The 12,817-nt window shown below is 40.2% G+C and overlaps 2 protein-coding genes across 2 annotated transcripts; one reads left to right on the forward strand and one right to left on the reverse strand.

The window, feature by feature from the left end:
• The first annotated feature begins 2,322 nt into the window (after positions 1–2,322).
• On the forward strand, positions 2,323–4,345 carry LOC135607684 (uncharacterized). The gene is made up of 3 exons (XM_065099681.1): positions 2,323–3,318; positions 3,534–3,669; positions 3,756–4,345. Exons 1-3 carry the CDS (start codon positions 2,323–2,325, stop codon positions 4,343–4,345), a joined length of 1,722 nt encoding a protein of 573 aa, XP_064955753.1.
• A 1,585-nt stretch (positions 4,346–5,930) lies between these two features.
• On the reverse strand, positions 5,931–12,800 carry LOC103978372 (shaggy-related protein kinase eta). Its single transcript, XM_009394147.3, has 12 exons — positions 12,591–12,800; positions 12,019–12,087; positions 11,863–11,922; positions 11,521–11,793; positions 11,373–11,447; positions 11,230–11,286; positions 9,368–9,508; positions 9,234–9,284; positions 9,000–9,095; positions 8,046–8,129; positions 7,663–7,764; positions 5,931–6,471 (listed from the first exon to the last, which is right to left on the reverse strand). Exons 1-12 carry the CDS (start codon positions 12,696–12,698, stop codon positions 6,376–6,378), a joined length of 1,212 nt encoding a protein of 403 aa, XP_009392422.2. The 5' UTR covers positions 12,699–12,800; the 3' UTR covers positions 5,931–6,375.
• Positions 12,801–12,817: the final 17 nt, after the last annotated feature.

Genomic DNA, 12,817 nt, shown 5'->3' on the forward strand with positions numbered 1-12,817 from the left:
CGTAAGGACGTCACGTGACTTCGAAAAAATCAAGTAAGACTGTAACATTAATGTCATGCAATTGACACGTGCCCAACACTTTAGAATCATATGGCCAACATATATTTAACATATTAATATCGGTATCTCAACGTTACGTGCTCAAGTAAGCCAAAGTATCATTGTCTTGGCACTACGTGATCAAAATCAACTACTCATGATAGCCAACATCGATCATGAGAGTAACGATCTTAAGAGTTAATTGCAGAAGGCTCCCCAAGTACATTCATCAAAAATTTGAATGTAGCTTTAGACTAATTTAAATATCAAATGGGTATTTATCGAAAATGACTCGATACCCTTAGAGTTAGACAAATTAATCACAAATGGAGATTGAATTAATGCATACTTAGAAAAAGGTCACGATAAAAAAAAAAAAAAAACGAGTGGTAGGTTCAATTTTTTTTCTTTTCATTTTTTACAGTTTTACTGCTGGTAAATCATACGGCAATGAGTCGGCCAAAGATTAAACTTCTGTACTTTGTAAAATAATAATAATAATAATAATAATAATAATAATAATAATAATAATAATAATAAAGAAAACAAAAGGATCCAATTCGTGGGTTGCCCAAAACTTTGCAACAGTGTCATCTTTCTTTTGCCCACGCAAAAGTTGATAGACCAGTGCAGTGCTTTGTGGCAGCCAATGGTGGCCGTCATCATCTCAGTGCCAAGGACCTCCTGCTTTCTTCGTTGTTCAGCCATGTCCATTGATTTCCTTGCACTCCATGCAGCCTCCTGTGGGGCCCCTCAAGATTGACAGCCTGCCTAGTAACTCTCTCACATATGATAACTAATGAATGGACTGCCTTCTCTTCTGAAAAGATGACAGGATAAAAGGCATGCATCCACCATGAACAATAGATGGGAAGAGGAGAGGAGAGGAGATGAAGAGGTTTTGACTGCTGAGTTTAATCTCAGAGAATTGAATCGGTTTATAAGCCTAGAGTTGTGTATTACTATTTAATGTTAGACCTCGACAAAAAAAAAACATCAAGTCACTTTATTTTATAGAATTAGATTATGATTAAAAAAAGCATAATTAAAGTTTATCCATAATGTTCCTTCCTCAACCAAAATATACGGTCACCAATCGGGCAGAAACAGTGACAAAGGACAACAATCATGATGTGTGCATTATATTTGATATTTGATATCAGACCTGAGATATCAAATCATAGTATCCTTACTTACAGCTGCAGCTACAATCATTCATTCAGTGAGGAATCTTTTTGTTGTTGTTGTTGTTGTTGTTGTTCTCGAGAAGATTTTAATTGGTGCACTCACAATACCCACCCACGGAATCAGAAAAAGGCTGCAGAGACGTGAATGCCATAACCAAACCCCCCACAACGATTGGAAGCACAAGGAATAAGAGGTGATAGATATATTTGCTGGGACGATCCCATCATGCAGCTTAAAACCCAAGCGAGAACCAAGTTTAGAGGGCTGCTCTTCCTCGCTCCTCATCCGATCCCATCATGCATCGTGAGCGACTCCTCACCGTCTCCATCGTGTCCACCTGCTCTACGAACGAACGCTCTGATAGAGCGCTTTCGAGGGGGGCTTTCATCGATGAAAACATGGTGGGTCAACTCCTCCTCCATTATTCCTTGGAGAAGACGATCTCCCCACATCAAATGAAAGGGAAGAGGAAACGGCTAAGGTTCACAGATCTGGTCCTGCGTCTGCGGCACGGTTTCGTTGTCTTCCTTCCTCCTACTGCGGAGTAACAGCATCGCATGGACCCGCCAATTAAATGGGCTCAGTCTGCGTGACGACCAGCAGGAAGCACAAGGCTCGCTCGTCCTCCGCCTCCTCGTGCTCCGCGACGTAGACGAGTCGAGACATCGCATTTCTTCTTGGTGGGGATGGAGACAGGTCTTTCTTCTTAATCTTCCACGCAGATCATACGCTTCATGTCTCCGGTAGGTCTCTTTCTCCTCCCTTGTTCTCTTCGAAGAAAGGGTTAGTCTTCCACGCAGTCAAATTTGCTACAGATTTCAGTGACGTGCTGATGCTTCTGTTGGCGAGGAAGACATGGATCGTTTGGCCTCGTCTGTGGTAGTCTTATACCTATATATGGATAGAATAATGGTTTCAGCCAATTTAAGGTAGCTGGTTGTGGATTCGTATTGCAAATCCCGTCGGCAGAAGAGAACGATTTGGAACGGTTGAATGAAGATTTTGAGTCAACCGCATCGCCTTTTGCTGTAGTGGAATCCCCCGAAGAGGCTGTCGATTGCATCGGCTTGGGTGGCGAGGAGGGAAGGCGATGCGATGGCCTTCGGGGAGAGTGGCGACGTGCAGCTGTTGGAGATCTCCGGGCGAGCTCGCAGGCTGAGCTACGTGGTCAGCTCATGGTTCAAGGTGGTCAACCTCGATGGCGGATCGAAGAACGCCGGCCGTGGTCTTCAGAAGACGAAGGAGAAGGCAGGGTTTTTGGGCAAGGGAGAGCTCGTGGAGGGAGGAGGGTTGCAGGGGTCGAGAAGATTGGCAGTGCCGGAGGAAGAGAAGCTCTGCGGCAGTCGTTCGTGGAGGAGCTGCGGGGCGGAGCTGAAAGAAGTGATCAGAGACAGCCTCTACGGCCGCAGCCTGCTGCTGAACTCTTCCGACGATGAGAAGGCGTCGTCTAGCCGATCATTAGGTTTCCATCCGAGAAGTGGATCGAATGCCTCCCGTCACGAGGAAGAGGTCAACACAAGGAATCCAATCACAGCCTCGGGTCAACCCATGAAGATGAAAGCTCCAAGCTTGATCGCGAGGCTTATGGGATTGGAACAAGTCCCTGCCGAATCCATCAAAAGAAAACAACAGGTTCGAGCGCCCGAGGCGACAAGGTCGATGCTGCAAAAGATCGAACGCAGCAGAAGATTCGATACGGATGACGAAGCCACATCGTCGAGGAGAGGAGCGAAGCAGGAGGAGCTCGGTTCCTGTAAGACTTCAGGAAGACAAGTGGCACACGAATCAGAAAGGAAGGAAGTTGAGATCTCGAAGAGTGGAATGGCAGCAGGTTCTTCCGCGTGTGATGGGCGACAAAAGTCGGGTTCGGATCGAAAGCAAGCACAGAGCAGAAGAGATGTGAAGACTGCAGCAGCTCCGGTGGTTCACGCCAAGAAGACGAGAACAGCATCAACCGAGGCCCGAAAGCAGAGCATCGCTTTCGGCAGAGGGAGACCACAGCAACCGGTGTCGAGGAGCTCCACCATTACTGCGTCAACAGAGAAGAAGGTTACTGGATCAAAACCAGCTCAAAAGACTGCCAAATTCAAGGTAGAACAAATAAAAAGAAGCTTCTTTTTCTTCTGATGGAAAAGTGTTCGATCGATGCGCATAAAAGATGATTTATAAATGCATAGAATCTTTCAACCATTTTGGCTCCAAAGATATCCTTTAGAATTTATATATATATATACTCGGTGGTGGTCTGACTTGTAACTCTTAATTCACATTAGAATGCTTCGATATTACCATCTCTGTTTTTGTAGACTACAGAGCGGAAAGACGGTGAAGGAATCATCGATCCTTCCCGCAAGGCAGAGGATGCATCAGCGATCAACATTATTATACCTGCGGCTCAACCTCCTAAACAGAGAAGGCTGCACCCAAGAGCAGCCATTAATGGTACAGCATCCACTCAGCCTTGGAATCCACGGAGTTGGAACTCGAGAAATTAATTTCGTTTCCTTGTAACCTTGATGATCTCACAGAGAAGATCATGTGCGAGATCATGCCGAAGCCCAGCACAAGTCCTGGCAAAGCAAAAGCAGCAGTTGCGAAGCTTGTTGGCAGCGAGGCCAGAAACACCGCTAAAAGAGAAGATAAAGAGGGATACCTGGAAGCCTTACTTCTCTCACTCCTGTCGCATGCGCATGAGATGAGCCTCGCTGAGCTGAAGCAGGTTGACGAAGATGCCAAGCTGTATTGGGATTGCGCAGAGGAGTCGGTAGCGCGTAAAAGGAGCCATCGAGATCTCTGCGCCCACCCTCTGCTGCCGGCCTGCTCGAGGAGCTCGTCAGCGGACGACGCGGCCATGGATAAGCTGGTGGGGGAGATGAGCAGGGGAATGAGAAGGCTCGCCAGTTACGGTAAGGCGGACGAGAAGGTGGCTTCCACGGACGGGCTTTACGTGAGACTGGAGAGGGATCTCCGATGCGGAGATGGGTGGTTGAACGCGATGTGGGACTTGGGCTGGAGGAACGGCATTTGCGTGGAAGAAGTTGATGGCGTTGTGGGTCTGGTGGAGGAGCGTGTCATGTCTGCACTCCTCGAGGAGGTCGCCATGGAGTTGAAGCACTGACGGTTCTATTGCGAGAATAAACATGGAAATATACATATATCTCCATGATCCATTTGACACAAATGACTGTGTCAAGTGTTCTGAGCATCCATATCTCTCTCTCTCTCTCTCTCTCTCTCTCTCTCTCTCTCTCTCTCTCTCTCTCTATATATATATATATATATATATATATATATATATATATATATATATATATATATATATATATATATATATATATATATATATATATATATATATATATATATATATATATATATATATTGAATTTAAATTACTAATATTAGATCTATCTAACGCAAGTTGGATATTATAATCCCCTGCACTTAAACAATTAAATAATCCTTAAATCCTTATAAGAAAGAAACTAATAAAATTAAACTATAATATTGTGCATGTGAGGTCCAATCTAGTGGTTGTTTCACGTCATCATATACTCTTCAATAGAGCCCTCATCATATATTATTTGTCATCACATATAACTTAATACAATTATCAAGTTCTTATAAGTAAAGTCAAGTCATTATTCATTTCTGATATTCGATATGAGATTAAACTTTCACGATGTTACCATAATACATAAAATATTTTAAGGTATATATATATATATATATATATATATATATATGAACTTGTATCAGAATGTTGGATAGCCAACTATCGTTGAATTTTTAGTTAAAAATCTAAAAGATATCAACACTTTTTACAGACTTATTATGATAGTAAGAAATACTAAAAACTAGTGTAGGCATTTTGCATGCCAATGTAACTCAAAAACCAGCCAATGTCAAACAAGAATGCACAAGAAAGATTTTAATATTTGAAAGAACATGCCATGAAAAATTTGCATGGGCAAAAAGACTGTTTCCAGATTTTGAGAAGACATAAATTCCCCAACTTCTGAAGGGTGGTTGACAATTACAGGACACTTTGGTGGTATGGAACCTCGTGCTGTCTTCCACATGCCACAGAGAATGAAGCAGCACATGCGTTGGGACTTCTCCTGAAGAGAATGCCTCCTCTGCCACAAGTCAATAACTTGGGTTTGGTAGCCTTCTCATTTGGAAATCACAGGAGGCCTGCACACAAAAGTAGAAGACAACAACAACAACACAGCCAAATCATATTTTTTGACTTGAGGCAGGTGGGCCGATTGCCGACACACAAACGACGACCTAAATCATTGATGATGAAGCAAGCACACAGACAAAAGCCATTCCACTCATGTTATATTCATTGTTTGTGTGACAACATAAGCACCAGGCAATGAACAGCTTGCTACTATTATTACATGGCCATGATGACAAAAGCATTCTCTAGCTTCTCTTAATTGCCAAAAAGGCACAAACCTAAATCAACTACCAACTTTGCGGTGATGAAAACTTATTTCTAAGCACAATCCATCATGCTGACATAAAACAAGGCATACTTTGTAGTGGTTTACCTTGGATTTCCACCAAACTCCTTGTGCATTGACCATCTCTGATAAGTGCGTCACTAGCTGCAGTGGTTAAGGCTGTAGAAATCATCACCAACGCTTGCATGAGCAGGCACAAGTCATAAATCAATAGGTTAGCAGTCATCAGACTCGAAGCAGAGGTCGAAGATACAATATAAATTGGGGTGATACATGGATTTCCCAGTTTCCAGCTCCACACCATCCAAACTATGAATCAGGTATTACATTTACACAACAGGCTACTACATCAAACCACCTTAAAATTACCATCCTCCAGTACTATTAAATAGAAACCAAGATAACCAGGCTAATCATTGAGAACAGAAATGTATCAGCCAAACAACACTGCGAAGAAACCTGCACCCTGCCCTCTAGTCATATATCTTAACACTCAAAGAGTCACAAGTTTATAGGAGCATCGGCTAGGGACCCACCTAAACAGTCCAGAAGCTATGCCTTGTCAGCTTCCATCAAGTGAGCCATCTTTTTCCTAAACTTTCTCATGGACATGAAATGAACAATACAAGGGCCTTCTATCTTCTGAGAACCACACTTCGGAAGTGTTATGAGTTTATGTCCCGGCTGGATGCAAGAAACCGAGACCAGATTGCCGCCTCACATGTTCTGGAATCAATTTGTTAATAAGCTCTGGTGATGCTCCAGCCAACTGCAAACACAAAGCAGCCTATTAATATCCATCAGTGTTGACCGTTTTCATGCAACTATTCAAGTTTGTACGGATGTGTAATTGCTATATCTCCAGATAACAACCAGGATGCCAAGTGAACGGTCACTTTCAGAATCCCAGCCCTTCTCACTCTAAGAATCATCCTAAGCACGCCCTTTCATTTCCTTGGACCACAGAAATGGAGTTCACAGGCATCCAAGATCTCACATCAGCATAGCATATGCTAAACTGGTCATCCAGGGAAGCAGCTTAAAAATTGATGGAAAAAGGGGTAAACTTTTTATGCCATTTTTCTAAAAGGGTAAAAGGAAAAGCAATTCAATGTTGGCAAAGCTGACAAACTTCATGATTGTTGAAGCAAATTTTTTTATTATCTCTTCCGGACAATCATCATTGACAACTTTTACCTCAAAAAAGTCATCAATCAGATCTGAAGATGACTGGAAGATATCAAAAAGGCCACCAGCGCATAGAAAAGTCTAACACAAAATTTAGAGAGACAATTGCTTAGCTTTGTTAGAAATCATCATTTGCTAACATAGCTGAGGTCTAAATTGTGGACAAAGTCCAGTCGGCATGGGCATGTTTAGGAAATAATCCAATATTAAGTTGTTGGATACTGAAATATAGGTGCTTCTGTGCATGATGTCTAGAACATGGTTGTGTAGCATAGCTGATTCGAGATATCAATGACCAGGAATTTAATTGACAAATCCTTGCTGTCTACAGGAGAAAACTTGTGTTGCAGTGTGAGTCCATATAAATAAAATCCGGTATTGTATCTGCGCAAGTACATGGCAAGGCACATAAAGTGCATACTGCAATGTATAATAGGATGGGAATGGTATGGGTTTTACAAACCATCTCAACCTACCTCTCGAAAGTCCCATCAGACCCCTGCCTAATCCCCAATTCAAGTAAGAGATACAATAGCATGCTTGACCCACACAAATGTATTGAATTATTCCCAACCGCCCCCTATGTGAATAAATTATCAATATTATGTTAATATTATCAATAATCAGCAAGAAAGCAAACCGATATATGCAGCTGATAGATTCTTATTTATCAATTTTTGTCAATTAAATTTCAGTTAGAGAAAAAACATAGCAGTACAAATGGGGAACATCAAAATTTGCAGACAAAGCTTTAAAAAGTTAGCATTCGTACTTCTTGATTAAAGTTGAAAAGAGGAGGCAGAGGGCGACCATTTGGCAATCGCGCATTAGGTTCTCGTAGCTCATCAAAGAAGGGATGGGCACATGCTTCCAGCTGGACAAAGATCAAATTCACAAAAGTGAAGGGAAAAAAATCAACATTTTTAATTTGTTCATGCAAGTACAAAAGGTGATCAAGGACAATTGTCCCTCCCTATATCCCAAATTGGCAGAAGCCTTAGGCACAGGGCCATTTTTTTTTAATCCAAACAATAAAAAATAATATGTTTACAAATCTTAGGAAACAAAATCCAACCATAATAAGCTTTAACTCTAGCATATTAGAAAGTTGTTAAATGCTTTATTGACTTGAAAAAAGTGGAGAAAAGTACTTACTGCAGAGCAACGAAAACATGGGGAGTATTGGAGAAGGCGTGATGTAAGATCTATAGCTTCGGGAGGCATTCGCTTGTGGAAAATCTGAAAATCAAAACTTACTACAGTTGCTCTTCAAAATAAGCACATTTACATTATGCATAATAATGGCAACAAGCTTTTTGAGAAGTAACTCAGCTACAGAAAAATTGTTTCAAAATATATTAACAGCACTTAAATCTGAAATTTTGGTAGTGAACTACCAACTTTTCCATGGTCACCAGACAAATTTAATGCATAGGCCAAAGATGATAACCTACACACTCATTTGATCAGGTAATAAAGATATAAATTGCACATATGGTTTTTAACTTCTTAGATGCTACCAATTTTAAAATTTCACTTGTAAACAAAGGGTCTTTTGACCCAATTTAAACCATATAAACCTGTGCCAAAATGTTCCCTAGCAGGAAACCCAGAAAGAAGTTAGCAAAGATGTATGAGTACATCCATAGATTAAGAGATGAACATCCTGCTGAGAAATGCATGGGATATCCACAGCTAAATTTTCCTTTTGCTTTACGATGACGATGGAAATCACAAGTTACCACAGGCAGTTGATTATAAATCTTTACCGTTAAGACCTAAAATGAACATAGAAATCAAATTATGAGCGTAATACACACAAAATTAATCTGGATCACTTTCAGACTAGTCTTATCTCATTTAGTGAAAAAAAAAAGCAATAGAACATATCAGAACAGATCACTTTCAGACTAGTCATCCAACAATGTCCTTTACTAAATGAGATAAGGCTATCAGTATTTGGATGTTCATTATTATCTTCTGGCACTTTAGATTCAAGTTAAAGCATTGTTCTCTGCTAGCACCTTTGATGTGTATATTTTGAATTTTGAAGATATATGTTAGAAAAAAATGAAAAGCTACAGTCATTCAGAAAAGCATGCAACTAACCTTATGCCATGGATGAGCTTTTATCTGTGGAAACCTGAACTCTGTATAGCTAGGATTCATGCACCGAATTTCCTCGCGCGTTGGAGTTCCAAGAACCTACATTAGAGCACTTCATCTACCATTTACAATTTTAAAGAGTATATATATATATATATATATATATATATATATATATATATATATAAACACACACACACACATTTGTTATAAACTGAGGATGTCACAAAGCCATACCTTGACTATCTGGACGAGCTGATCGACAGCACTTTCACCAGGAAACAGTGGCTAGCACATATAGACAATTTAAAATAATTAAATTTCTAAGACTGCATCAAATGTCTGCTCTTTAGAATTTGTTGTATGCTTACCTGGCCAATAAGTAACTCAGCAAGAACACAACCTGCTGACCATATATCAATTGATGTTGTATATTCAGTTGCACCAAAAATAAGCTCTGGAGCACGGTAATAGCGAGAACAAATATAAGATATGTTCACTTCACCCTTAACCTGGTAGGAAAGTTTGTGAGGGAGGGGTATATTTGTTTGCTGGCAAGGTAAAATGAAGTTTCTCTTTTTTTCTTCTATGATGCATGAAAGGGACAGTCTCTATATATTGATCCATCTAAGACCCTGCATTGGCAGAACCTCATAAATTGGCCACCCATTTTTCGGAGATCTAGTAAAAGTGTGATCTATAATGTCATCTGTTCAGAAACAAACAAGGGTCATATGCAATGACATGTGTCATTGACTAGGCAAACCATGTATAACCAATAATCAGGATTACATTACGGGGCAAATATCATGTTTTCTTTTCGCTTTGAGGATGAATATGCACAATCAAAATATATACATATCATGAACCACCAATCATTAAGACGCCTATAAACATGACAGGACATGTCACATTGTGCACAAGGTTGGTATCATTACATGATAGAACTTGGTACTTCAGAATTACTTTGCCCAGCCTAAAACAATATAAATTCTAAAATGTAAGGAAGACTCATATAATAGTCAAACTATGCAACACAATAACAGGAGAAGCAGGAATTTTCTTGCAGAACATTCTACCACTACTACTGTTTGCTCAAGCAATAAAGTATATTAATTGCTCTAAACATTGGCAAGCCATCATGAAGTTCATGCCTACAGAAAATTATTGAGATGCTTTAGGGCCAGCTGTCTAAGTTAATTTCTCCCATATTTTCCAAAAAGTTAATTTTCTAGTACTAATAATACATATAAGCTAGAAATATGATATGAGGGTGACCCAGGAAGACAATGCCATGTCAGCTAATATCACACATCTATGATAGTGCAACAAATGCTAAGTCTGCATATATTTCCTGTATGTTCCTTTTCGGTCTCAAAATGGCTAGAAATAAGACATCATGGGATAAAAAAGGGATACTTGTGATGAGCATTCAAAATATTTTACACATGAAATGCAGATAGCTGCACTGACATATCATCGTATCGATTTTTGTTGCACCTAATAAGTAGGATATCAATTTAACCAATGATGTTAAGATGAAATCATGGTTTTAAATTAAGGTCATACCAGAAAATACCAAGTATTTATAGGTCAGACCACTATCTCCTATTTCTTTCAAAACCGAGACTAAGTGTGACAATTATTTGCCACCATAAAAATTCTTGCAAACAAGTCCACTGTAACTGACAATTGTAATCCAATTAGTAACATCCACCATTCCTATATTTTTTACCTATATACAATTTGGTAAGAGTAGTAACTCCACACTGGTCCCTTTTACACCATGCCTGTGCATCTCATAAAAAGACAAGGAGTGGCTTCAGTAGTTGAAGAACAAAATTTAGTAGATTGTTGGCACTAATTATCCAAGTTTTGGTCATTTATTTTGTTTTTATTTAATAATGGTATATCAATGTTCAAGCATATGAAAATACCTAATTGTCTTGCACCAGTGTAGAAAAGAATTAAGCTCAATTTCTGGTTCATTAACTCAATGGAGAACCCATATGGAACTCATTTGTTAAAGGTTAGTTTTAAGAAAACATAATTATTCATTTAAGAATGTGATTCTCCTATTCATGTTTATTTTGGGTGTGGCTAGACCGCATAGCAGATTTGGAGAAGGAATGGCCATCGATTGTCACAATGACATACCTAATTTATACCATTTAAGTATTTCCCAGAACAAAAAAATATAAATGGCACAATATTTGTTGAGTATAAAACATACCAGAATTTTCGCACTTCCAAAATCACATAATTTGACTTGGTGAGTAAGAGGGTCAACCTGTGGAATGTATAAATAACCATATAACAACAGATTTTCTCAAACAGAACTAATAACTTACTAATAATTGGGTAACAATAACCTACCAGAACATTCTGTGGCTTCACATCTCTATGGCAAACTCCTGGAACAGTATGGATATAAGCCAGCCCTCTAAATATCTGCATAAATTATTTATGTAAATACTAAATTAAATGTGTACATCAAGAAATCTTCAAGAATTGGCAAGAATACCTGATATGTGTACAGCTTGACATAGATAAGTGGCATCCTCTGATTCACATTACTGAAATGCCTTAGGACGCCATACAAAGATTCAGGGACATATTCCATAACTAGGTTAAGGAAAAGCTCATCTCTGCTTGTAGTGGAGAAGAAACAATGCTTAAGACAGATAACATTTGGATGATCCATTGAGCGCATCAGTTGCAGCTCACGATTTTTGTATCTTTTGTCCTGTAAAACCTTCTTTATGGCAACTGTTTCTCCCGTTTCCAAGCATTTGGCCTGCCAGAGACGAACCATATCTGAATCCAGAGCACAAAATCACATGATACAAATCCTGAAGTACGAAACCTGGAAGACTACTCCAAATGAGCCAGTCCCTACAACACGCTCAGCCATGTAGCTAATTGTCTGCATGTCAAGTAAAAGGCACCACAACAAGTGAACTAAAGCAGAATCTTAAGATCCCATTTGACATCATCGGGCACAACACATTTGGCTTCGAACCTGTTTTGGTTCACCGTTCTTGCCTCCGATGGTGGTGGAGATGATATGACCAGTTACTGGTTCACTCTCCTGAACAACAGATGCTTGTTATGATAAGTCGTCGTAAATTTGTTTGGTGGATATTGCAAATTTTTTTTAACGTAAATAAAGATGAAATGATGAAAAAAAAAAAAGAAAGAGCAATAAGTCGCAATCAAGCGCGGCAGAAGAAATCAGATCAGAAGAACAAAATTCGCAGTTTGTTAAAACGACGTTGTGATGAGAAAAAGAGGGAAATCACCGAATTTCCAAGAAAACGGGGAAACGAAAGAACCGACAGATCCACGACCCCTCATAACAATAACTCAAAACCCAATTTACCATCGAGATCTGCAAAAGGAACGCGGAAAGGTCCCTTGCACAAGTAATCTCTCAGACACGATCAAGCTTTTCCACAGGGGTGAACACAAAACAGAAGGCACGACGAAATCGTTCCGCAACCATGGCGATTGCAAAGTAATCGAAGATGCTACCCAACGCAAACAGCGGAAAAGGGAATCGGCAGGATGCGATGAGGTGGAAAAGGGGGCGACCTTCTTGTCGGCCATTTCCGGCCGGGGAGGTGGAGCGAGGGTGAGGGCGGCGTCGGCGGCGGCAGCGTCGTGGCCTGGCGGCGGTGGTCCCAACGGCAGCGAAGCCATGTGGGGCGGCGCTTTAGTGGTCTAGATTGGGATCGCTGGTCTCATGCTCTCCCTCTCTCTCTCTCTCTCTCTCTCTCTCTCTCAAGTCGCCACTTAAGACAGTCCAACACTATAATAAA

The sequence above is a fragment of the Musa acuminata genome, chromosome BXJ2-3 (assembly GCF_036884655.1).
Source record: "Musa acuminata AAA Group cultivar baxijiao chromosome BXJ2-3, Cavendish_Baxijiao_AAA, whole genome shotgun sequence".
Classification (NCBI taxonomy): domain Eukaryota; kingdom Viridiplantae; phylum Streptophyta; class Magnoliopsida; order Zingiberales; family Musaceae; genus Musa; species Musa acuminata.

Excerpts from the sequence above, each read along its gene's own strand:
- LOC135607684 (XM_065099681.1), top strand. The coding sequence starts at position 2,323 with ATGGCCTTCGGGGAGAGTGGCGACGTGCAGCTGTTGGAGATCTCCGGG. Across the intron at positions 3,319-3,533 it reads AAAAGACTGCCAAATTCAAG|ACTACAGAGCGGAAAGACGG; the intron begins GTAGAACAAATA and ends CTGTTTTTGTAG. Across the intron at positions 3,670-3,755 it reads CCCAAGAGCAGCCATTAATG|AGAAGATCATGTGCGAGATC; the intron begins GTACAGCATCCA and ends ATGATCTCACAG.
- LOC103978372 (XM_009394147.3), bottom strand. The coding sequence starts at position 12,698 with ATGGCTTCGCTGCCGTTGGGACCACCGCCGCCAGGCCACGACGCTGCC. Across the intron at positions 11,287-11,372 it reads TGAAGCCACAGAATGTTCTG|GTTGACCCTCTTACTCACCA; the intron begins GTAGGTTATTGT and ends TACATTCCACAG. Across the intron at positions 9,509-11,229 it reads TTGGAAGTGCGAAAATTCTG|GTTAAGGGTGAAGTGAACAT; the intron begins GTATGTTTTATA and ends CTTTCCTACCAG.